The sequence below is a fragment of the Eubalaena glacialis genome, chromosome 15 (assembly GCF_028564815.1).
Source record: "Eubalaena glacialis isolate mEubGla1 chromosome 15, mEubGla1.1.hap2.+ XY, whole genome shotgun sequence".
Classification (NCBI taxonomy): Eukaryota; Metazoa; Chordata; class Mammalia; order Artiodactyla; family Balaenidae; genus Eubalaena; species Eubalaena glacialis.
Window position 1 is genome coordinate 68480450 of NC_083730.1, and position 26409 is coordinate 68506858.

Here is a 26409-nt window from a genome sequence, read left to right on the forward strand (position 1 = left end):
AGCTGCTGAGGCTTGAAAGCTGGTGCTGGGCCCCAGAGACGGCCTTCTAGCTCTCTGACCGCTGGCCTGGGTGTCTGGGTCCTCCGTTACTGCTATATCGGGACCAGGCAGGGCCAGGACTGGTCCCAGCTGGGGCAGGGCTTGCTCGGGCACTTGGGAAACAGCAGCTGCTTGGCAGCCAGTGGTCTGAGACCTGGAAGAGGTTGGGTCACTCGTGGGCTGGTAGTGATTCCAGCCTCAGTGTCAACTGCAGGGAAGGGGACTGGAGTGGGATGCGGTTACAGTGACCGCAGGGAAGTGGGGTGTCTCTGAGGTTTCACGGAGGGGCTGGGACATCCGAGGGGTGAAGCATCCCCACGGCTGACAGCCCAGTGGCTGCTCCCCAGCAGGGCGTCCGTCCATCATGGGGCCTGAGGTTCCCAGAATTCAGGGCCCCTCTGACGGATGCCCCTCTTCCCACCCCCAGGAGTGGTGGTGAAGTCTCACATCCCGGAGGAAGTGGGGACCCCAAAGGTTCTTGGCGGGAAAAGGCAGAGGCAGACACAGGGGCCTCAGCGGGGGAGAGGGGGAGCTGGCCTGCTGCTCTGGGGGGGTCGGGGGAGGGCTGTCCTGGCCTCTGAGCTCCTGCTGTGCTCAGCACTGGGTCCCCTTCCCTGGACCCCAGATCTACAGCTCCTCGGACAGCAACCCCTGACTGAAGGTGTCGTGATAGTTCCTGCATCTTTAGGGAAGCCTCTGGGACCAGGGAGTGGGAGTGGGGGGTTGGGCCTGGGAAGCCACCTGCTGGGGACTGATCCTCCTGGTGTTGGGGCAACCAAGGGTGAGCCCTGAGGTGACCCTCCCTGGGAGCCTGGACTGAGGTGGGGTCTTCAGAAAGAGGCGACCCTCTCTCGGCCCCTCCCCCAGTGCCCTGACCCTGATTTCTGACCCAGAGCATGAGGAAGCCAGCCACTCTGACCTAAGGCCCCTGTCCCCCATGGTCCCTCATGGGCCCCAACAACTCTGTCCCCTTAGGCCGTGGGTCCCAGGGAGGGGGACCTGATTCAGGTGGGCTCGGAGCTCCCCAGGGAGGAGCTGGATGAATCAGGAGGGCTCGGCCAGGGTGGGCAGGGCACTGGGGGCGGCTGGGAACCTGGGGGCAGGAGCTGAGCTCTGGGGTCGGGTGGGCGGCTGGGGTTCAGTCCTGCCGTGACCGTGGGCAGGTCACTCAGGGTCTCTGGGCCTTGTGTCTCCATCCGTAGGGCGTGTATCATTATAGGATCTTCCTCCGAGGGAGGTTTGATGACTGACAGGTAAGGCCTGGAGAGCATTTAGCTGGGGCCGGAGGAAAGCAGTGCCCCGGAGCTGAAGCTAACATCAGGCGCCTCCTGTGAGCCCAGGAGGAGAAGGGGCCGCAGGAGGCCAGGGAGGAAGGAGGGGGAGCCTGGGCTGGGAGGCCCCCAGGAGTGGCCCAGCCCAGGGACCAGGCAGGACACAGAGGGAGAGGAACATGGGCAAAGGTCCCCGAGGCCTCGGGGATCTGGGAACTGGAGCTGTAGTCAGATGAATAAGGCCCCAAGTTGTCCACGTCCTAATTCCCAGACCCTGTGAGTATGTCCCTTATGGGGCGACAGGGCTTTTGCAGATGTGATGGAGTTAAGGGCCTTGAAATGCAGAGATTATCCTAGATTATCTGGGTGCCCCCATGAAGGGTCTTTAGAAGGGAATGAGGGAGGCAGGAGGGTCAGAGTGAGGGGACGGGGTGTGGCGATGGGGACAGAGGTCAGGGGGCAAGGGAGAGAGGTTAGAAGCTGCTGTGGCTTTGAAGCGGGAGGGGGGAACACGAGCCGAGGACTGTGGCTCCTCTAGAGGCTGGAAACGGCCTCTGGGAGGAGCTTGGCCCTGAGACACCTAAAATTCAGCCTGTAGGACTCATTTTGGACTTCTGCCCCCCGACTTGTAAGAATAAATGTTGTTTAAAGGTTCTGAGTTTGAGTGATTCATTATAGCCGCTAATGCAGGAGCCGAGGGACAGAGTCACCCACCGCCATGGCCCACCCCTCTAACTCCCAAGTGCACTGGGATCTCCACAGCCCAGGGTCCCTGCATGAAGGGCTCGGGCAGGGCTGGGGCTGGGTCTCTCGCCACATCCATCATCGTCAGAGTGGCTGGAGCCCCCAGACCCCAGGGGCCTCGCAGAGACACCAAGTCCCTCCACGGGACGGGGCTCTCCCACTGACAGTATGACGGAAGGGAGGAGGCGCCCAGTGGACAAGCCCCAGGAGGGTGGCACGTGCCTTTCTGGCACAGACCTGAGAGAGCGCCCCTCGCCTCTTTGCTCCCACCTGGCAGAGCTGGGCTGTGAGTGGGGGGCAGCTTGGGGGTCCCAGGACACCCAAGAGGGCCTCAGGCAGGGGTGGGAGAGGCCTTGTGTGTGTGGTGTGTGCAGGATGGTGGTCCACCCTGGGTCCAGGGGCAGGAGCTTTCCTGGCTACACCCCCGGGAGCCAAATCAGGGGACTGTTACTATGTAACTACACTATGTACAGTTACTATGTAACCCCCCAGAGATGGTAACCTGGTTGTACTGGAGACAGGAACACAGAGGGCTCCCCATGCAGGGGCAGCTGTTCCACCTGGTGGTCATCACCATGTCATGAGGCTGCCAGGCGATCACCTGTGTGTGTGTCAGAGCCCGGTTCCCGTCAACGCTGAGGCCTCGGGTAAAACATGTCCCCACTTTTAACCGTGGTACAAGACACCTGGCTTCAGCGCTGAGACACCAGTTTTCCTCCAGCAAAGGCTTTGTTGAATCTCAGAGATTCTGAGGCACCTATTCCCTCCTCGCATTGGCTCCTGGGGAGCTCAGAGCTGATCTTTGTCATGTGCCCGAGCTTCCAGGCAGGGCTTTTGTGGGACAGTTTCCTTCCTAGCTTCCTCCTACTCCTCTTGCAGCCCTGCACCTGCCGTCGGGTGAAGAACTGAGATGGACCCCAGATTTAAGAGCCCATGAAGCCAATGTTGCTGGAGTGTCCTGGCCCCCGTGGGTGGTCCAGCCCTAGGGAGTGATAGGGAGGGTGAGGGAGGGCAGGAGCTGAGTTGGGCAGCCAGGGAGGAGGGCATCCTGTGGGCAGGGCCAGGAGCAGAGGGGGTCCAGGCCAGGACAGGAAAGACAGGATGTGGGTTGGGGGGCGGTCTAGGGCGTCCCCACCAGGGCAGGGAGGGAGGGCTCATCTGGAGGTCATCAGCCATGGGCAGCTCCGGCCAGGAAGGTGGCAGGGGGTGGGCACGGCCCTGTGCTGGAGGAGGAGTGGGAGGAAGGAGAAGGCAGATGGGTGATGTGTCCTGGCTGGTTTCCTGGGAGATGCCCCCACCCAGGAGACTGTGAGCCTCTCCCCTTAGTTACTTTCTCACTGGTGCCTAGGATTCCCCACCCCACCCCCAGAATTCTGCAGAGGTTGCAAACTAAATATGAGAAAAAAAAAGAAATGAGCAGAGAGCATGATTTCTGAATAACGATGAGGACATTTTATTGCAAGTTGTTTGGTGCAGGAAGAGGGCTGTGGTGGGCCCAGGTTGGGCACGGGGAGACCCTACCGGATCCTGTTGGGAGAATCTCTATGCCCTAATGTCTTTTTTTAGCCGTGCTGTGTGGTATGCGGGATCTTAGTTCCCCGACCAGGAATGGAACCTGTGCCCCCTGCAGTGGAAGCGTGGAGTCTTAACCACTGGACCCACTGGGAAGTCCTGGATGCCCTAATCGTGGGAGCTCTGGGCACCCTCTTTGGCCCCTGACCCTTCAGGTTCACACGTCCTCATAACTTGACCTCCTGCCCTGTGCTCCCTGCTGCTGCCGACACCAGCTGTGACCTCTCATCCTTCCTGGGGCATCTGTCTGCCTGAAGATCCCCTCCCCCCAGACCCTCTCCCCATGTCCTCATACAGCATGTCCATCCATCCATCCGTATTGGTGTCAGGTCTCCGCCCTTTTGGGGAGGGGGTTTCTTGCCTCATAGTCTCAGACTGTGAAGAATCCAGGGAAGCAGTTCAGATATTATCCTGGAGGCAGGGGAGTGGGGGAGAGGGCCTGAGGACCGGCGGTGGGCGAGGTCCACACAAGAATAGCAAGTGTAGGGAAGCTGCAGAGGTGGGCTCTCCTGGGTCCTGCTGCCCTGATCCCCTGCTCTGGAATATTCTCTGGGCTTTTCTGGGTGAGAGTGAAACTATCCCTCAAGGAAACATGAGGAATCAAGAGGAGAAGGTTCCCGGGAGAGACCTCAGGGTCACAGTGGCAGGGAGCAAGAGGGTCACTGAGACCATCCCATCTTGTCCCCAACCGGGGTCTAAGAACAGTGAACAGACTAAAAGGGTGAGGGTTACAGGCCCCAGAGCAATTCAGACCCCAGCTCCAGATAGGACAGAGAAAACAGAAAAATCTACCCAATTGTCACTCCTGACCCCAAGAAGATGGAAAGGGGGAGACTCACCCAGGATGGTCAGCTGGGTCCACACAGCACACAGTGACACAGCCTCGAACATAAACCCACCTGTCAACCACCCAGCCCTTAACCCAGGCCCAACTGCAGCTGCACTGAGGCTCCAGGACCACCCTCGTGGTCATGGGAGCTAGTCTGGCCTTGAGGAGGGAAGGGGAAACCCCTCTCATCCTGCAACTTCACCCCTGGGAAGCGGGGCTCCATCCATCCCCAGTTGTGGGAGGGGCAGGAGGGATGTCTGGGTGTCACATCACATCCCAGGGAATTTCCTTTCTGGAGAGCAGCTTGAGGGGGGCGTCATGGTGGGAGGGTGAGGAGCCTCTTTAGCACCCTGAGGGGATGGAGCTGTGGCCTCTGCAGAGTGAGGCCGCGGGGCATTCTGGAGGCTCCATTTCCTTAGAGGCATTCCAACAGGGCCATGTTTGTAGTAACTTGTGTGTGTGTGTGCAATTAAAGGTGCAGCTATGAGATCCTATGTTAGCAGCTAGGACAGTCATCTGGGAGGGTCTCTGATCCCATTCTGAGCTCCTAAATAAGTGTACAGTTCACAGACGAACCCACAGCACCTTCCTAGAACCTGATTCCGGACCTCAAGCTCATGGGACCAATCGACCACCATGGACACTTGGACATGAGGCACTTGTGGTAGAGTCAGTGGTGGGCTGACTTCTAAGGGGTCAGAGAGAGAAAGGCTGACCTTGGCCCAGGGGCCTTGAATGAAGGCAGGACCCACCTGACACAAGTGGGAGGAGGGATACCAGGGGGAGTGTGGGATGAGTGACCAGGGTCAGGGACTGGAGGTTCCTGTGACTGTGACAGTGAGGGCCTGGGGGAGGGGCAGAAGGCAGTGTCCCTGAGGAGGTGGGAGCAGGAGGGGCCCTAAGGATGGGAGTAGGAGGGGGTGCAGTGGGGGTGACTCTAGGACGAGGTCATGGGGAATTACCAAGGTGAGTTTTAAACCAAAGGACACATGGAATCAGTGGGTCATAATCAATGGACAGAAGGACACTTGAGGGGGAACACAATCCAGAATGTGATGCTGAGGATTCCAGGGAAGGGAGCTGAGGTATTGTCCTGGGGGCCCTGGCAACCAAACAGTGTGTGACCAGGACAATCAGATGTGGACATGGCCCACACAGAGGAGGAAGCATGGAAGCCGGTGGGGAAGGTGGACAGACGTCCATTCCTGCAGCGACCCAATTCCCTGTTCTCGAATGTTCTCTGGGGGGAGGGGGGGTTCCTGGGTGACAGTGAAACCATCCCTCGCAAGAGTCCCAAGACTCCATCCTCATATCTTGATTTCTGAAAGGATAAGAGGATTTTGTTCACCTTTGAGGATGGTTGAGTTCAGGACACCAAATGCAGAAAGAAAAATGAGCAGAGAGCACGACTTCTGAATGACAATGAGGACATTTTATTGAGAGTTGATTGGGTGCAGGAGGAAGGGCTGGGGGGAGCAGGGTGGGTGGGTAGACCCTCCAGGGGTCCTGTGGCTCCAGTCCCCTGAGGGTGGGGGGACCAGGACCTAAGGGCACTCGGAGTGCGACACTGTCTTCTCCACGGTGCTCCCCTCGTGCGTGACCTGGCAGCTGACGCTGTCGTAAGATTTCCACTCGCTGGCCGTCAGGGCCAGGTAGCTGCTGGCCGCGTACTTGCTGTTGCTCTGTTTCGAGGGTTGGCTGGTCTCCACGCCCTTGGTGATGGTGGTGCTGCCTGACTTCCAGACCACGTTCACGCTGCCCGGGTAGAAGTCATTGATGAGACACACCAGGGTGGCCTTGTTGGCGCTGAGCTCCTCAGTGGAGGGCGCGAACAGAGTGACCGAGGGCGCGGACTTGGGCTGACCTGCAAAGTGGGGGAGAGACGGGAGGTGACTGGGGCAGCGTCCATCGCGGGAGCCCCTGACCTCAGGAGAAGCGGGCACAGGTGCCCAAAGTCCAGTGCATGGATCCCAGGCGGGCCCTTGCTCCCCTGAGGTCCGGCAGCCATGGCTGGGGTCGCTCACCTTCTGTCGGGGGATCCTCAGTGCCCGACTCCTGGGAGTTCGGGGCTCCCTTGCAAGTCTCCATCTCTTGCTCAGGCTCCCACGTCCCATAAACCACATCCCACCCTCTGCTCCCTGGTGCTGCCTGGCGCCCACCCTGAGGTCCCCTCTTTCCTCTGGGTGTCTGTCTGTCCTGGGCATCTGTCTGTCTGAGATCTTCCCCTGGTTCTCGTCCGGGGTCCTCACACAGGCCGTCTGTCTGTCCCCCGTTCAGGCTCTCTTCCCTTTCAGGGCAGGGGTTTGTTGCCCACAGTCCCCCTGACGCCAGCCTCACAGCCCCCAACCCTCTAGGGCTGCCACAGAGACCACAGAGACCCCTCTAGGGCTGCCAGGGTGGAGGCAGCGTCAGCCCCGGGGCTGGGGTCCAGGGAGTCCCACAAATGAGAGTTTCCATGTGGGTGAATGTTGTGTTCTGAGCCTGGGGCTGTGTCTGTTCTGAGGGGTCCCCTGACCTGTGAAGTCCCGCTGGGGATCTGTCTGTCCTAGGACATCTGTCTGCCTGGCCGGGTCAGTTCCTGTCACCTGTCCCTATGAAGAGTCCCCACCCTGGGCGTCTGAGCTAGGGGCTCACATCCAGTGTGTAACTGGGTGTGGTGACCCTTAAGGCCCGAGTGTCCTGAGATCTGTGCGGCCTGGGGTGTCCTGTTTGCTGGGAGGAGGATGGGGACCTAGCACCCTGAGGCCACCTTCTCAACGGGACACTCGTCCACCCTTCCCCCGTGTACTGTTCCCTCCTCCTCTCTCCAAGTCCCCTGGCTTTGGGGTCCCTCACTAGCCCCCATTTGGGTCCCTGAGCAGAAAGATCCCAGGATGACACCCATGCTCTGTCCAGCCCTTTCCAGTGTCCTTCCCACATCCCTGGACCCGGTGCCCCAGCCTGAGACCCCCCATTCCTTGGGCCTCAGCCCCTCCGTTCTCCTTAGACCCCGGGGCTGGGCACCCTGAGGAGGGAGCTGAGATCCCAGCATCCAGAGGAGAAGGGCCTGGAGGGAAGGCTCGGGGTGGGCAGAGCAAGGGGTGGCAGGAGGGTCACTGAGCCCATCCCCACCATGTCCACCAGTTTCTGTGAAGAACGACAGGCTTGGGGGGGATGGACAGCCTAGAAGGGTGAAGGTGACAGGCTCCAGAGAGTGAGACCCCAGCCCCAGACAGGAGGGAAAAGACAAGAAAATCTGCCCAAATTTCACTGTGGACCCTGAAGAGGAAGGGAAGGGGGAGACTCACCCAGGACGGTCAGCTTGGTCCCTCCGCCGAGCGCAGCACACAGTGACACAGTCTTGAACATAAACCCTCCTGACACGCCCTCCACCCCCTGCCCAGGCCCACCTGCAGCTGCACAGAGGCCCCAGGGCCACCCTCCTTGTCATGGGGGCTGGTCTGGCCTCGGGGAGGATGAGGGGGGGACCCCACCCCACCAGCAACTTCACCCCTGGGAAGCGGGGCTCCATCCATCCCCAGTCATGGGAGGTGCAGGAGAGACATCTGGGTGTCACATCACATCCCAGGGAACTTCCTTTCTTGGAGGAGGCGGTGGCCCCTGGAGAGCAGCTTGGGGGGGTGTCGTGGTGGCAGAATGAGTAGCCTGTTTACAGCCCGGAGGGGATGGAGACGTGCCCCCTGCAGATTGAGGCCCGGGACATTCTTGAGGCTCTACTCGTCCTAGAGGCACGTCCAACACGGCCATGTTTGTAGTAACTTGCGTGTGTGTGTGTGCGTGTGTGTGTGTGTGTGTGCGCGCATCTAAAGGTGTAGCTATGAGATCCTGTGTTAGCACTTAGGACAGTCGTCTGTGATGATCTCAGATCCCATTCGGAGCTCCTAAGGAAGTGCATCAGTTCACAGACGAACCCACGGCACCTTCCCCGAACCTGATTCTGGACCTCGAGCTCAAGGGGCCCATTGTCCACCATGGACACTTGGACATGAGGCACTTGTGGCGGAGTCAGTGGTGGGCTGACTTCTAAAGGGTCGGAGAGAGAAAGGCTGGCCTCAGTCCCAGGGCCTTGAAGGCAGCTGGGACCCTCCTGATGCAAGAGGAAGGAGGGCTATCTAGGGGGAGTGTGGGATGAGTGACCAGGGTCAGGGACTGAGGGTCCTGTGCAGAGTATGACAGGAAAGCCTGGGGGAGGGGCACAGGGCCGTTTCCCTAGGGAGGTGGGAGCAAGAGGGGCCCTGAGGAGGGGGACACTCTAGGATGAGGTCATGGGGAATTACCAGGGTGGGTTTGGAGCAAAAGGACACATGGAATCGGAGGGTCATCATATATAGGACCGACAGACTCTCGAGGGGGAACACAATCCAGAATGTGATGCTGAGGATTCCAGGGAAGGGAGCTGAGGTATTGTCCTGGGGGCCCTGGCAACCAAACAGTGTGTGACCAGGACAATCAGATGTGGACATGGCCCACACAGAGGAGGAAGCATGGAAGCCGGTGGGGAAGGTGGACAGACTTCCATTCCTGCAGCGACCCAATTCCCTGTTCTCGAATGTTCTCTGGGGGGAGGGGGGGTTCCTGGGTGACAGTGAAACCATCCCTCGCAAGAGTCCCAAGACTCCATCCTCTATCTTGATTTCTGAAAGGATAAGAGGATTTTGTTCACCTTTGAGGATGGTTGAGTTCAGGACACCAAATGCAGAAAGAAAAATGAGCAGAGAGCACGACTTCTGAATGACAATGAGGACATTTTATTGAGAGTTGATTGGGTGCAGGAGGAAGGGCTGGGGGGAGCAGGGTGGGTGGGTAGACCCTCCAGGGGTCCTGTGGCTCCAGTCCCCTGAGGGTGGGGGGACCAGGACCTAAGGGCACTCGGAGTGCGACACTTTCTTCTCCACGGTGCGCCCCTCGTGCGTGACCTGGCAGCTGACGCTGTCGTAAGATTTCCACTCGCTGGCCGTCAGGGCCAGGTAGCTGCTGGCCGCGTACTTGCTGTTGCTCTGTTTCGAGGGCTGGCTGGTCTCCACGCCCTTGGTGATGGTGGTGCTGCCTGCCTTCCAGACCACCTTCACGCTGCCCGGGTAGAAGTCATTGATGAGACACACCAGGGTGGCCTTGTTGGCCTTGAGCTCCTCAGTGGAGGGCGCGAACAGAGTGACCGAGGGCGTGGACGTGGGCTGACCTGCAAAGTGTGGGAGAGACGGGAGGTGACTGGGGCAGCGTCCATCGCGGGAGCCCCTGACCTCAGGAGAAGCGGGCACAGGTGCCCAAAGTCCAGTGCATGGATCCCAGGCGGGCCCTTGCTCCCCTGAGGTCAGGCAGCCATGGCTGGGGTCGCTCACCTTCTGTCGGGGGATCCTCAGTGCCCGACTCCTGGGAGTTCGGGGCTCCCTTGCAAGTCTCCATCTCTTGCTCAGGCTCCCACGTCCCATAAACCACATCCCACCTTCTGCTCCCTGGTGCTGCCTGGCGCCCACCCTGAGGTCCCCTCTTTCCTCTGGGTGTCTGTCTGTCCTGGGCATCTGTCTGTCTGAGATCTTCCCCTGGTTCTCGTCCGGGGTCCTCACACAGGCCGTCTGTCTGTCCCCCGTTCAGGCTCTCTTCCCTTTCAGGGCAGGGGTTTGTTGCCCACAGTCCCCCTGACGCCAGCCTCGCAGCCCCCAACCCTCTAGGGCTGCCACAGAGACCACAGAGACCCCTCTAGGGCTGCCAGGGTGGAGGCAGCATCAGCCCCGGGGCTGGGGTCCAGGGAGTCCCACAAATGAGAGTTTCCATGTGGGTGAATGTTGTGTTCTGAGCCTGGGGCTGTGTCTGTTCTGAGGGGTCCCCTGACCTGTGAAGTCCCGCTGGGGATCTGTCTGTCCTAGGACATCTGTCTGCCTGGCCGGGTCAGTTCCTGTCACCTGTCCCTATGAAGAGTCCCCACCCTGGGCGTCTGAGCTAGGGGCTCACATCCAGTGTGTAACTGGGTGTGGTGACCCTTAAGGCCCGAGTGTCCTGAGATCTGTGCGGCCTGGGGTGTCCTGTTTGCTGGGCGGAGGATGGGGACCTAGCACCCTGAGGCCACCTTCTCAACTGGACACTCGTCCACCCTTCCCCCGTGTACTGTTCCCTCCTCCTCTCTCCAAGTCCCCTGGCTTTGGGGTCCCTCACTAGCCCCCATTTGGGTCCCTGAGCAGAAAGATCCCAGGATGACACCCATGCTCTGTCCAGCCCTTTCCAGTGTCCTTCCCACATCCCTGGACCCGGTGCCCCAGCCTGAGACCCCCCATTCCTTGGGCCTCAGCCCCTCCGTTCTCCTCAGACCCCGGGGCTGGGCACCCTGAGGAGGGAGCTGAGGTCCCAGCATCCAGAGAAGAAGGGCCTGGAGGGAAGGCTCGGGGTGGGCAGAGCAAGGGGTGGCAGGAGGGTCACTGAGCCCGTCCCCACCATGTCCACCAGTTTCTGTGAAGAACGACAGGCTTGGGGGGGATGGACAGCCTAGAAGGGTGAAGGTGACAGGCTCCAGAGAGTGAGACCCCAGCCCCAGACAGGAGGGAAAAGACAAGAAAATCTGCCCAAATTTCACTGTGGACCCTGAAGAGGAAGGGAAGGGGGAGACTCACCCAGGACGGTCAGCTTGGTCCCTCCGCCGAGCACAGCACACAGTGACACAGTCTTGAACATAAACCCTCCTGACACGCCCTCCACCCCCTGCCCAGGCCCACCTGCAGCTGCACAGAGGCCCCAGGGCCACCCTCTTGTCATGGGGGCTGGTCTGGCCTCGGGGATGATGAGGGGGGGACCCCACCCCACCAGCAACTTCACCCCTGGGAAGCGGGGCTCCATCCATCCCCAGTCATGGGAGGTGCAGGAGAGACATCTGGGTGTCACATCACATCCCAGGGAACTTCCTTTCTTGGAGGAGGCGGTGGCCCCTGGAGAGCAGCTTGGGGGGGTGTCGTGGTGGCAGAATGAGTAGCCTGTTTACAGCCCGGAGGGGATGGAGACGTGCCCCCTGCAGATTGAGGCCCGGGACATTCTTGAGGCTCTACTCGTCCTAGAGGCACGTCCAACACGGCCATGTTTGTAGTAACTTGCGTGTGTGTGTGTGTGTGTGTGTGTGTGCATCTAAAGGTGTAGCTATGAGATCCTGTGTTAGCACTTAGGACAGTCGTCTGTGATGATCTCAGATCCCATTCGGAGCTCCTAAGGAAGTGCATCAGTTCACAGACGAACCCACGGCACCTTCCCCGAACCTGATTCTGGACCTCGAGCTCAAGGGGCCCATTGTCCACCATGGACACTTGGACATGAGGCACTTGTGGTGGAGTCAGTGGTGGGCTGACTTCTAAAGGGTCGGAGAGAGAAAGGCTGGCCTCAGTCCCAGGGCCTTGAAGGCAGCTGGGACCCTCCTGATGCAAGAGGAAGGAGGGCTATCTAGGGGGAGTGTGGGATGAGTGACCAGGGTCAGGGCCTGAGGGTCCTGTGCAGAGTGGGACAGGAAAGCCTGGGGGAGGGGCACAGGGCCGTTTCCCTAGGGAGGTGGGAGCAAGAGGGGCCCTGAGGAGGGGGACACTCTAGGATGAGGTCATGGGGAATTACCAGGGTGGGTTTGGAGCAAAAGGACACATGGAATCGGAGGGTCATCATATATAGGACCGACAGACTCTCGAGGGGGAACACAATCCAGAATGTGATGCTGAGGATTCCAGGGAAGGGAGCTGAGGTATTGTCCTGGGGGCCCTGGCAACCAAACAGTGTGTGACCAGGACAATCAGATGTGGACATGGCCCACACGGAGGAGGAAGCATGGAAGCCGGTGGGGAAGGTGGACAGACTTCCATTCCTGCAGCGACCCAATTCCCTGTTCTCGAATGTTCTCTGGGGGGAGGGGGGGTTCCTGGGTGACAGTGAAACCATCCCTCGCAAGAGTCCCAAGACTCCATCCTCTATCTTGATTTCTGAAAGGATAAGAGGATTTTGTTCACCTTTGAGGATGGTTGAGTTCAGGACACCAAATGCAGAAAGAAAAATGAGCAGAGAGCACGACTTCTGAATGACAATGAGGACATTTTATTGAGAGTTGATTGGGTGCAGGAGGAAGGGCTGGGGGGAGCAGGGTGGGTGGGTAGACCCTCCAGGGGTCCTGTGGCTCCAGTCCCCTGAGGGTGGGGGACCAGGACTTAAGGGCACTCGGAGTGCGACACTGTCTTCTCCACGGTGCGCCTCTCGTGCGTGACCTGGCAGCTGACGCTGTCGTAAGATTTCCACTCGCTGGCCGTCAGGGCCAGGTAGCTGCTGGCCGCGTACTTGCTGTTGCTCTGTTTCGAGGGCTGGCTGGTCTCCACGCCCTTGGTGATGGTGGTGCTGCCTGCCTTCCAGAGCACCTTCACGCTGCCCGGGTAGAAGTCATTGATGAGACACACCAGGGTGGCCTTGTTGGCGCTGAGCTCCTCAGTGGAGGGCGCGAACAGAGTGACCGAGGGCGCGGACATGGGCTGACCTGCAAAGTGGGGGAGAGACGGGAGGTGACTGGGGCAGCGTCCATCGCGGGAGCCCCTGACCTCAGGAGAAGCGGGCACAGGTGCCCAAAGTCCAGTGCACGGATCCCAGGCGGGCCCTTGCTCCCCTGAGGTCAGGCAGCCATGGCTGGGGTCGCTCACCTTCTGTCGGGGGATCCTTAGAAACTCTTCCATGTCACCCTCCGAGGTGACCCGGCCACGCCATTCCATCTGCAGCCTCAGTGTCCCTGTGTGTAACCCGGGCAGGTCTCCTCCCTCCTCGTGGTCCCTAGAGTCTGACTTTGGAATCTGGCCCCGACCTCCTGAGCCCTCAGCCCAGCATCAGGCCCCCACATGGCTTCATCTTTCAGGAGCCCAGATACCTCCTCTGTGAACCGGGGTCCCCCACCCCACCTGCCAGGATCCTGACTGTGTATGGAGAGGCCCCGAAGCAGAGCCATGTGCACAGCGGGACCTGGAGCCTCCTCTCCTTGTCGGGCACCGGCTCTGCCCCAGCCTGGCCTCAGCCGTTCCGGCGAGGGCTGGGTCCGCCTCACCAAAGCCCCGGGGGCTCCTCCGAGGCCCTGCCCATCTCCCCGTCCCTCTGCCCTGACTGCAAGGCCCCTCGCCTTGGCTGTCTTCTTGGAGCTGCTCCCCTAGAGGACGGCACAGCTGCCCCCAGGCAGCACCTCTGACGACTCTGATATTATGGGGCAGCTGTGAGCTCTGAGCCCCTGTTCGTGATCTCCTGAGTCTAATGCAACCTTTGAGGCAGGTGGAGGCTGACCCTTGGACAGGTGTGATCCCTGGGGCCCAGGGGGTCGGGGCTCCAGGGACAGAGAAGTTCTGCCCTACGGGACTCGCTCCTTTCTGACCACCATCCTGGGAGCCTCTGGTCACCTTGTCCCAATTCACCTGTGTCTCCATGTCCCTGTGTCCTCACAGCCCAGCCGGGGCCCAGAGAGCCTCAGCCCAGAGTGAGTGGGACCCCTCTCTCTGCCCTCCGTGGGCCTCCCTCGGGCTGCTCCTCTGTGTCCCTGGAGGCTGGGTCATAGCTCCAGCCATATCCCCGACCTCCTTTGTGGCCCTCAGCCCAGACCCTGGGGCTTGGAGACTGTCTGCAAGGCCACCCCAGTGCCCCTTATCAGAACAAGCCTCTGGTCCCTACGCCAGTGTCTGCCCTAGAAGAGGGGAAGGAGCCCCCATTCCTGGACCAAACCCCAGCCCAGGCCCCTGGACGGGCCATGTCCAACCGTTGGACTCTGGAGGTGGCTGCTCCTGCGGTTGGGGTCCTTCCTGCTGGTTACCCCAAGACCAACCTGCCTCCCCAGGCCCCAAGGAGAAAGGTGAGGGTCGGTCCTTAAGCTGGGAGGGCAGAGGGGAAGCAGCCCCCAGAGAGAAAAAAGTGACTTTCCCGAGACAGCAGAGGGTGGGACAGGCTGGGAAAGACGTGAGAGCCACTTACCTAGGACGGTGAGCTGGGTCCCGCCGCCAAAGGTGTACCACGGTGACTGAGACTCGGACCAAAACCCGCTGGGCCAGCACCTGGGGCCTGTCCCCCGGGGGCAGGATGGAGCAGGGAACTGCTGGGCATGATGGGCTCAGAGCTGCAGCAGGCGGGGCTGTGTCCTCGGGCTGGGCAGCCAGCCCCCCAGAGGCTGGGGCACCCCTGGGTGTCCCCATGCCCAGCCGCCTGTCTGAGGAAGGAGCCACCCACACCTTGTCACCCAGTGTGTCCCCCCCACTCTGAGGCTGTCCTGTGACCACTGAATCCTCAGTGCTGATGGTGCTGCTGAGTGCCGAGTCCCCTCGGGTGGCCATGTGGTGTGGCAGAGTGAGTCCTGAGCTGGCTTGGACCTGCCCGACCTCTCCTGGCCTCATTTTAGGGCCTCTGGGTGTTCCTTCCCCATAATTTCCCACAGTCCAGCCAGGTAGCTTCCTCCCTGGGCCTGTGGACACCAGGTCATTCCCGGGGGGCCCCCATGTGGGGACACCCTGCCCTGTTGTCTCCACACATTGAGACACAGTTCAGTTCCTCCTCTTTCATGAAGCCTTCTCTGCTCTCTCAGATCATTGTCTTTCTGTCCATCTGTTTGTCCATCCATCATCCATCCATCCATCCATCATCCATCTATCATTCGTCCATCCATCCATCCATCCATGTATCCATCATCCAACCATCATTTGTCCGTCTGTCCAACAATGGTCCCCAAGCACCTGTCTGCCAGGCACTGTTTCACAGGCTGGGACGTGGTATGGGGAGCCCTCTTCCTCTCACCCCCATCTCTCCCTGAAACTTCTCAGGTCAAGGCCAACAAGGTCCCCATCCTGGTCAAGTCTGAGGTCCCTTCCCAGTCCCCTGTGTTTTCCCATTCTCTCTGCCTCTGACCCACATTGTGCACTCTGACAACTGCCCAGGGTCTTGCATCCCTATTTCCAGTCCTGACCTCTCTTTCTGACTCTAGATTTATGCACATTCTGCCTCCTGAATGCATCTCTGCTTGAATGCCCTACAGACACCTCAAACTCAACATCCCCCATCTAAACTCCTCACAGTTCCCTGCAAACTTGCTGCCCCTCATTGTTCTCACTTCAGTAGATTTCTCCTCAAGCCAGAGGCCTGGAGTCATCCCAGAATGCTTTCCCCTCATTGAATCACCCTCTGTGTTCTAGGCATCCTACTACAACACAAAATACCCTTAAAATACTCAGAAAAAGAAAAAACACCCAAATCTCACCCTAAGAGTTTATGATGACAAGAATCCTCAGGCTTTGCCAAATCTGATTGTATCTCCCAATGAAGTTTATCTAAGTCAGAAGGTAACCCTTTGCATTGGGACAAGAATTTTTTAAATTCAGCGGTGGAACTATTTGGTCATGGTTGTGTTTAAGGTGTGCACGTAAGATTTTTGAAACAAAATTTAACAGAACAGCAATATAAATTCAACACTTATTTCTGATTAAAGAAAGCAAATATCCAGCCTTTTATTAAGTTAATTATCTAAGGAAACATCCTCAACTTGATAAAAGTATCTCCCGAAACTTATAGCAACCTTCACGTTTAAAGGTAAAACCATCTTAAAGGTCAGGGTTCCCACTCTTACTTTTATTATTCAACATATTCTACAGATTCGAGCCAGTGAAGTGAAATGAGGTGGGGGAAAGAGTGTGTTAGGAAAAATGAGATAAAATTGTTCTTTGCAGATGATGGGCTAGTTTACTTCAAAAACAAAACAAAACAAAAACCAAGACAATCAGCTGAAGGACTATTAGAACTAATACAAGAGTTAACCAAAATGATTGAACACAAGAGCAATAGGTAACTACTGAGGAGATGAAATTTGGGAAACACTGACAACCTCAATAAAAATTCTATTAAAAGCCCTAGGAATAAACTTAACACAAAATGTGCAAGATTTGCATGGATAAAATATAACACAATTTGACTAATGGACACAACAGCAAAGACATCAATTCCCCTCAAATGAATCCATATACTTCATGAAATTACAAGCACAACATCAAAGGAATAATTTTTGAAAATTAGTGAACCGATTCTAAAGTCCAACAGTAAGAATAATGATGGAGAATAGACACAAATATTCTGAATGAGAATAATAACGATGGGGTTGTTCTCTACCAGGTATTGAAACACACTGTAAAGCTACAATAATTAAAACAGGGTAGAAAGGATGTGGGAATTGATCATTAGATCAACAGAACCACAGAGAGGATGTGATAAATCCATAATTCAGTATTGGATAAAAGCTATGTTTGTATTCAACAAATACATGATGATTGGCTCTCCATTTGGAAAATATATAAGGTTATATTCCTACCTACACAAAAATAAACTCCAGGTGAAGTAAAAACAAACACCAAAACAATGAAAGTACCTGAATAAAATAGAAAAAAAATAGAAATGAATATGCCTTCCCTATGTTTGCCACAGATCACAGACACTGTAAAGAAAAACCACCAATCTGACATGTAAAAATTAAAAAGGTTTTATGGTGAAAGACCCCACAAACAAAAGGTGTAAAACAGATCAGGGAAAAATATTTACAATGTACATACTTAATAAGGGGTTACTATCCCAAATAGATGGAGAGTTTCTTATAGATCTTTAAGAAAATACAACCAAATGAACGAAAAATAAACCAGGCAAAATTATGACTGGTGAATTCACAGAAGAAATAAAATCAGTCAATAAAAATATGAAAGAAAAATAAGTTTCACCAATGATCAAATAAACAGGCAGCAAACACTTTTGTTCTCATTTTTGCTCATCAGACGTGCAAAATAAAAAAAAGATCCACTCTGTCACATTATTGGCAACAATGGAGAGGGAAAGGCACTGTCATTCACTGTGGTGAGAGTAAGTTGGAACAGACTTTTGGGAGGACCACTGGCATCTCCTATGAAAATTTCAAAGCCTGTTCTCTCTGATCCAGCAATCCCACTTTTAGGCATCTATCCCGTGGATATACACAGTGTAGTTAGTATGGGTACACAGCTACACACGTGGGGGTTTCCATGTAGCATCTCTTGTAATTTACATCTTTAAGTGGAAACAACCTAAATGTCCATTAACAGGGGAATCATTAAAGGCATGCTGCTTCATCCAAACTTTGAAGTCTTACAAAGCTGTGTGGAGAACATGGGGGATCCATATGGGCTGATACAGAAAATCTCAACAGACTGTTGAAAAAGCTAGTTGCAGGCTAATATACTTTTGTGCTTAATCTTTTTTTAAAACACATATTACTCTGGTATTAAAAATTATTTTAGAAGATAAAAATGAAATATATCTTCTTGTGAACATTTTCATAACTACAGAAAATTATAAAGTAAAAATTGAAACTAGGTGAAATCCCACCTGCCAGAGACACACCATTGACATTTTTCTACATTTTCTGACAGGCTTTTGAAAATGCACACATACTTTAAAAACCCAATTTCAGAAATACAATTTTGGAGGTTTGTGTAAGATTCCTTATGATGGTTATTCCATGCTGTATTTTGTCACACCCTTTCTGCTGGATATTTAGGTTATTTCCAGTTTTCTCCCATCATTAATAATGTTGAGTTTCTTGCTTGTAAACCTTTGGTTACATCTTTGGTTGTTTCCCCCCACCCTCTGCTCAGGATGAATTCCTAGAAGTGGAATTACACAATTTAAAGAAATACGCTTTCTTTTATGACTCACTGCATATTGCTAAAAAGGGTGTACATTTTAGTCTTTTATAGACAGTTCATGACTGTGCCCATTCCTCCCCATCATGATAATGTCACTTTAAATTCACTTGCCAATTCCATAGGAGATATTGGTACCTGGTCACCGTGGACCAGCACCCCCTCCCCATTGCCTTTCCACTGCCCCTTCTCCATCCTCTAATCTGGCCTCACACTGGTCTCTGATCTGGAGCCATTTTTTCAAAACACGAACCTGACTCTGACAGCTCCCCACTTAAATCCTTCAGTGACTCCTCCTGGACCCCAGGATAAAGGATGAGGTGTACAAGACCCCGGCGGTCTGCACCCCACTCTCCCTGGCTCCGGAAGCTTCCTGCGGGCCTGTGCCACCTCACTCTCCTCCTCGGACCCCCCACCATTCCCCTGCCTGGAGCGCCCCATCACGTGTCAGCACCCTGGATCTGTAAGACCAGCTCGGGCATCCCCCCCTCCCATCTTACTGCTCCTAAAATGGCCCATGGGTCTGCCCAATGCCTGGACATGATCCCACTTGTTTCAGGCTTGGCCCCAATAAACACTCAGGAACTTAGTTGAGGAGTTGGCCTCCTTGGGGGACACCAAGCCAAACCCTTGCTTTCTTCTCTGGATGCCTTATAGACTGCCCCTTCTCTTGCATCATTTTCTTAAAACACAGGACATGCAGGCGCCTGTTCAGTCCTGGGATTTCTATAGTCCTGGGACCATGCCCATGTGCTGTGTGAACTTGGGCAGGTTGCCTCACCTTTCTGGACCTCTAACCCTGTCTGTAAGATGGGGATGACGGCAGGACCTGCCTTGTGGGGCTGCTGCCCCTAAAGTGATTAGTGCCTTCTGGGTACGTCCTGCCCCTGCCGCCCTGTTTCTGCCCTGCTCAGAGGTCCAGGGCGAGGCAAGTGAGGCACCAGTCTTGGGCACAAAACTTAAGGGGCGCCAAAAAAACCCAGTCATTGAGATAAATAATACTTAAATACAATATTAAGAAAGAAAAATCAATACAAACAAATCCACACTAGACAAAATGTCAACACTTTAAATAAAGCCACTGTCTGCTCAGGCCCCTTCTTTACAAATGATTCTCCCTTCTTGCCCCTCTCCTCTATAGTCATTCACCCCTGCACCCCGTCAAAGGGACCTCCAGTCCCCCTGTACCACAACTCCCTCGGCCTCTTACCTGTCCCACAGTCTCCGCAGGCTGGATGGGATTCTTCCTGCCGGGGCTTCCTTGTGGGGGGCCATGCTGCCATCGGGGGCAGCAGGCCATGGGTGCCCATGGCCAGGCCCAGCACTATTAGAGGCCAGGGCTGACTGGGGACAGACCTCTGACCCCTGGGGTCCTCATGGGCCCACCTGGCCTGACCTGGGCCTCATGTGCCCTCAGGGTCAAAGGCGCCTCGGCCGACCTGCTGGTGTGGGCTCCCTGGAGGGGGATTGGCAGGTGCCCCCAGTTCCCCTCGCTGGCAGTGGCCGTCCCAGTGCATCCTGGCCCGCATGGCCCTGTCCTCTGCCTGGGCCTTTTCTGTCCCTGCCCCCAGCACCCAGCCCCCTTCAGGATCCATGGCTGTTACTCCTGGGGCCTCTCCCAGGGGGGCCTTTGCTAACTGCTCTGATGTGGTCAGGATCCAGGGCTCAAGGGCTTCACAGCAAAGCCCGCCCACCAGCCCCGCCCCCGGGTCCCTGGCTCGGGCACATCCGCCCTGTTCTCCTTCCCTGTTCTGCGACGGCATCCCCGGGCAGTTGAGCACCTCCCTGGGGCCTGGAGGGGCCGGGGAGGGCAGCCGAGTGCCCGTGGAATGAGTCAGTGAGGCCTAAGTGCAGTGGGCTGGGGCTTCTCTTCTGACCAGTCCTCCAGCTTGGTCCCTGCAGCCTTCACTCCGGCTAGTTAAGATCGCCCTTCCTTGGTTGGTTTGGCCAAGCCTGCCTGGTGTCCCTGGTCAACTCCTCACTCAGCTTCTCCGCCAGGCAAGGGCCCTGCGGGAGTGATTCTATACCCCTCGTTCAAGGAGAAACGTTAAGTCATGAATGTTGACACCATCCAGACCGAGGTCCCCTCTGGGTCTCAGTTTCCTTATCTGTAAAATGGGGGCAGTTCCTTTGCCGCAGGAAGGCCGTGAGGATCAGTGTGATCACGTGTCTGCTTAGGTTGGGGTCCGTTTTGAAGCCCAGGAAGATAACACATGATACAGTGATGAGAGGGATGCTGTTTATCCAGTGCTGACAACTGGGCCGGCTCCCTGCTGAGCTAAGATATTTTTCTTCTCCCCTGTTTGAAGATGAAGAAATTGATGTTCAATCAGATTCCGTACTTTCCTGATGCCACACCGTCAAGAGGCCTGGCCCTCACACAGCTCCAGGGCGTGCCCCTCTCTCTAGGTCCCGGTGCTGTATAGAAAGAACTCCAAGTGGCAGGTTGCAAGTTTCCACTTGTCACAGCCAGCACCTACCCTCTGGCTTTCCAGTTGCTCTCCGGCCACAGGAGCTCTAATACCTATGTCAACTTAAGTCCAGCTCTGCAGCCCTCCCAATCTTCTGTTTCAGCAAATCTGAAAGAGGCCTCCCAGGGATGAACCCCAAAGTGACTTTCCTGGGAGGGCCCTTTCAGAGGTGTCTGGCCCGTGTTTTGAGGCCGATGCTCCTTAACTGTCCTGCTACATTTGGTGAAAATCAGCCCAGCCTGTTCCATGGGATGCGTTAACAGGCACACAGCCTGGGACTTCATTTCCTTCACATAGATAAGGGTCCCTGGGAGACAATGTCTACGGATCTCTGTATTTCTGCACGTCTCACGAGCAAAGGAATGGATTGCCTTTGTTTTGGATCATCTTTTCGAGGATGTTTGTGTAATGAACGACCTGGAGGGTAGAGATAGCGTCTCCCTCTGGAGCAAAACATGCTTACTGTCCGGCAGAAAAGATTTGGGGTCCCCAGCTTGGATGTGCAGGTGTCTCCTGTCCCCTTTGCATCACCCTGTGGGGCTCAGAGAACCAGTGCAGGGCGATGCTGATATGCCGGCTGCCTCTCTTGCTGGGAGTGACAAGCTGGCCTTTGTCTCCAACCCAGCATCTTGTGTCCGCCAGCATCTGTGCAACTGCGGCAGGCTCACTTTTTAGCTTGCGGGCAGGAACAAATCCCAGACCCTCCACAGCTCTTGATAATGACGGTTGTGATGGGGGAAGGAGGGAACGAAGGTGATGATGGTGATCAAAACCTCACAGTTTGACCAAACTCATAAAGCAGCTTTGGAGGAACCCCAGGCTGCCGGGCCCGGTGCTGAGGGCTGGACTACACAGCACACACACACAGATCCCTGGCCTTGAACATGGGCCAGGCACTGAATGGTAACGGGGTGTGGGCGCCCTACCAGCCATCATGCAGGATATGGGGGAGCCCCTGGGAGGCCCTGATCCAGTCCAGCTTCTCCCCATTGTGGTGCTTGGCCCACTCCAGCCTCATACCTGGGTTCCTTGTACCTTGGGGCCTGGGGTGGGGTTCCTGCCAGGGTCCAGGCTGAAGCTGCTCCCTCGCAGCACCCCTGTGTGGGTGTGACACTCACCCATTGCCCGGGGCCCAGAAGCTGTGGTTCCCCCGAGGGCAGCCCCAGGTCTTGGGGAGAAGAAGGGGCTGTCCCTGAATTCAGTGACCCCAGCTACTCCCCATAACCTGCCCTGCACCTGCTGTTGCTACGGACCACATATTCCGTGGTGGTCATGGTCGGAAATCCGGGTCTGGCTGGTCCCTGGAGACCCTCGGGGGATGGGCAGGGCCTTCCCAGCTGGTGCAGCTGCAGCTCTGGCCGCCCGGGCCTGTCCCCACCACCTCCCTGGACCGAGAATGGCCGAGGGCTGGATTCAGGCTGAGCCAGAGAGGTCTGGGTCCAGCTCTCCTGCTCAGCAGACCCCCTGCTCAGGGTCCCTGGCTCCTCTGTGCCCCGCCCCCACCCATCTCCCCTGGAGCGGAGGGGTGTGTCATGTCCCGTCACTTCTGCCCTGCTCCCGTGTCAGAGGGCGCCCCCTGCCTCCTGCTGGTCAGCATCCTGCCCACTCTCCATCCCACAGGCCCCAGAGACCCTGCCTATAGTCACAGTGGACTCTTCTCTCCCAGGCCCAGGTCTCCCCAGCTCCCCACTCCCCTCCATCCCCAAAACTTAAGCGCTGGTCCTTCTCTTAACATTTCAGCGTTTTACTCTTGGGGCCTGGAGGGTCTGAGGCAGAGGGGGACAAAGTGTCCGTCTGGAGATATGACAAAGTTTCTGGAATCAGGATCTGGCTCTGTGGTTCCTGAGTCCCCTCTGAAGGGTGCCCGGGGAACCCTGAAGATCCCGGCTCCTCTGGCAGTCCTGGGGGTGCAGCCCCCCACCTGCACTCTCCTCCAGCAAATGGGGAGAGAATCCTGCTGCTTCTGGAGATGTCACAGACTCGCCGACCTGGTAGCTCCTTCTACGGATGACGAAACTGAAGCACAGAGAGGGAGAGTTTCTTTCCTAAGACACACAGCTACTTGGTGTAAAGACCGTGTCCTGGGACTTACCAGTACCAGCCGGAGACCTGGGAGGACCAGCCTTTTTGGACATGGGGGTGGGCCCAGCCTGGAACTGGGGGCTTTGGAAAATTTCCGTGCTTTAACCTCTAACTCTCCCAGTCCAGCCGTTGGGGATGCAGCCCGACGGGGAGGGCTCAGTAGGGGGCAGCAGAAACCAGCTGTCAAGGGAAACAACGCCCAGAAAATGTGGCTCTCAGAAGTGGGAGGCGGGAGACCTGGGGGTCGGGGTGGGGGGTTCCCGTGAGGGGGAGGGGCTGGACTCTGTTCTTCATCTTCCTGGAGCCCCGGCTTGTCCTGGGCTGGGGGGTGCTTAAGGTGTCACACCAGTGCATGGTCAGATCCTGACTTTACTTACTGTTTCAGTGCTTTACTCATATGGATTTTGGGGGGCTTTAATTTCAATTTTAAAAAATATTGCATTAAATATTATTTATCTTTTTTTTTTTTTTTTAATTTGGCCGTGCCATGGGGCTTACGGGATCTTAGTTCCCCGACCAGGGATTGAACCCGTGACCTCGTCAGTGAAAGAGTGGAGTCCTAACCACTAGACCTCCAGGGAATTCCCAAAATATTATTTTTCATTTTTCATCATTTTAATGTTGATCTCACCAGACACATCCTTTAATTTTCAGTGATTTATGACGTTCCTCAAAACGCCCACTAACACGTTTACTTGTATTGACAAATACGGTGGGAAGGCTTCTAACAGAACTTCGTCCGAATAGTACATTTGGCAGTGAGGACTGGCTGTGCAAATTAGATCACTCGGTCAGACTCTTCCATAGATTGAATGATTCAAGTCAGCAGCCTCAGGTTTTGGAGGAAGCATATACTCAAAGCACATGATAAGATGCAAGTATTTTTCTCAAAAGATACCGTATTGGCAAAGATGCACTAAGATGACAGATATTTAAATTTTCCCCAATCTTTATATCTTCTTACACAAGGGGCCTCTTAAGTAAAGGAGTAATACATTTAACTAGTAAGTTCTGCTCAAGCCTTCTCGGTGTTTATCTCCGAGAAAATGAATGACAAGTGGCTGGGTGACACCTCTCTGAGGGCGGTTCCCCGAAAAGCTGACTCTGGGATGGAGCCGGCTTGCAGGCTCTCCCAGTATATGAGGCAATGAGCCCTCATCCCTGAGGGGTCTGGAAGTGCATTGAACTGCCTCCCACACGAGTCCTCTTGAAGTCGGGTGGTGTCCAATCCTTTGCTTTCCACAAAATTACAAGAGTATGAAACGGAGCTGTCAGCTGATAAATCATTTAGAGAAACTATTTTTGACCATCAACCACGAACGATTTTTGGCATATAACTAGGAAGGAGTTCATATCAGGCAGTGACACTGTATTACAAGACTCCTATTGATGGACCAAAGTTTCTCTGTGTTTCATATAGAAACGCAAGCCAGGACAGCTTTGATGCTGGACTTACCTCATTCTAGAGGTAAATTATATTAATTGATGGATCCACGAATCAACACTAGTTAATAGTTATTTATGAAAATGTCAATGCATTTATGTTGTTTTGATCAAACTCTGCTGCTAATAATTAACAATGTGGGAGAAACCTTTTAGCACTTAAAATCACGGGAAATGAAACAAATTCAAAAATTTTAAATGAATGTACATTATTATGACAGAGACGTATGATAGGATAATGAATGAGATTTTCAGGTATGAAAATGTATGAGCAGACCAAATGTAGTAAGGGATGTGGAATGAAAACAAGTCTAAGGAGAAGGAAAGATGGATGTTATAGAAGAATTTTAAGGACAGTGGATATCAAATCATGATGATTTTTAAACTCTGATGAATATATGTAAAGGAGTGATGTGAACATTTTACGATCTTCTGATGACAATTTTCAGATGTCAAGCTACAAAGGAGCAGGCATCGTGGGGAAGCCCAGTTCTTAGAGGGTTGTAGGCAATGGTGTTGAGGGCCCGCCTCAGGGTGTTGCAGGGAGGCCCTGGGTCTCAGTGCAGGACGATCAGGCACAAGTGACAAGAATGACCTCCGTGAGTCAGGGGCCACCAGCAGCCACCAGGGGCCGGAAGCTTTCCTTCCTGTATCTGGAATCTTCCCCCCACTCCTGAGAGAAGCCAGTGGAGAAGCTGAGCCTGGAGAGGGGACACGGCTGTCCTAGGACTCAGCTGGCAAGGGGAACCCTCTGGCTCAAGGGTGTTGACGACAGTCTCCATGACTCAGGACCGAATCCCCACTCGCCATTTCTCAGCAGGATAAACAGAGGCCCTGAGAGCACAGAGGACACCCGAGCCTCAGGCCTGCCCTCCAGCTGCTCCGAGGTGGGTGGAGTGAGCGCCGAGCCAGGCAGGGAGGTTAGGGTCTCACTTCCCCATCTGCCTGTGTCACCATGAGTCACTGCCAGCTGCTCCCACTGCCATCAGCTACTGCACAGTAATAGTCGCCCTTGTCCTTGGCCTGGGCCCCGCTGATGGTCAGGCTGGCTGTGTTCCCTGAGTTGGATCCTGAGAACTGGTCAGGGATGCCAGAGGGCCTCTCGTCATCATGATAGATGACCAGCACAGGGGCCTGGCCCAGCTTCTGCTGGCACCAGTAAGCACTTTTACTTCCAATGTTGTTCCCCCCACATGTGATCCTGGCCGTCTGTCCCAGGGACACTGACACTGAGGGTGACTGAGTCAATTCATAGGAGGACACAGCGCCTGCAGGAGAGAAAAGGACAGGTGGGCTGGAGGTGAAGAACCCATGTCCAGAGACCCCCACCTGCCTGGCCTGGACTAAGCTCCAAAGATTCTCTGGGCCCCGAGGGCACCCGCTCCCATCAGTCTCAGCCCCAGTGGCCCATGGGCCTGGCTGGTGGATGGAGCCTCTGAACAAATGAGAACCCCCCTCACTTTCTCTGGCAGGCGCAGCCCGTCGGGGCTCACACACACAGTCAGCACCGTGGGGAGATTTCAGCCCCTCCAGCCCCCATCCTGCGGCAGGGCCAGGAGTCTCCTGACCTCACGGGCAGCGCCCTGCTGAGCTCAGAGTCAGGGCCACGCCTGTCCCCGAGCCCTGGGCCAGGGGTGGGTGTGACCCTGGGGGCAGCACCTGTGCAGTGAGCCAGGAGGCCGAGGAGGAGGGGGGCCCAGGCCATGGTGGAGGCACCCCAAGTCTGCTCCCCAAGGCCCAGGCTGGGCAGGGTTGCTCCCAGGCCTCTCTTATCCCCTTGCCGGAGACAGAGCTGCTGGGGATGCAAATCAGCCAGAGCCCAGGGGGGCTGCCTGGGGAGCTCTGTGGTTTCAGAGAAGGGCTCAGCCCCCAGGGACACGGAGAGGGAGGGGTGGCCCCTGCAGACCCCACCTCGGCCCGGGGGATCCTCCTCCACCTGTTGGTCCCATGGCCTGGGGATGACATCTCCACCCCAGTCTGAGTCCTGGCCTCACTCCTGGATGGGCCTGGCCACTGAGAGCTCAGAGGTGGGTCTGTATTCTCTGAACCCATTCTATGGGTGACACTAGGAGGCTTAGACTGTACAGGATTCTCCCCCGGATCACAGCTCCTGGGCCCAAGACTGAATAAAATTCACGGTTTGACAAAGCACATGGAGTGTTCCAGGCCATCGCGGTGCTGTGTCTGCCCTGGGCTGTGAGCTCCTGGGGCCGTGTCTCAGTATCCCCATCGTGCCTCAGGGGCAGGAACAGACAAGGGGCTAAAAGAAATGTTTGCTCTAT

The 26409-nt window shown here is 55.9% G+C and overlaps 1 protein-coding gene across 1 annotated transcript; it reads right to left on the reverse strand.

Annotated features, from left to right (window-relative positions):
- Positions 1-5999: 5999 nt before the first annotated feature.
- Positions 6000-25832, reverse strand: LOC133075331 (immunoglobulin lambda-1 light chain-like). Its single transcript, XM_061169502.1, has 5 exons — positions 25787-25832; positions 25108-25395; positions 22695-22711; positions 14401-14446; positions 6000-6319 (listed from the first exon to the last, which is right to left on the reverse strand). Exons 1-5 carry the CDS (start codon positions 25830-25832, stop codon positions 6000-6002), a joined length of 717 nt encoding a protein of 238 aa, XP_061025485.1.
- Between the last annotated feature and the right edge of the window lie 577 nt (positions 25833-26409).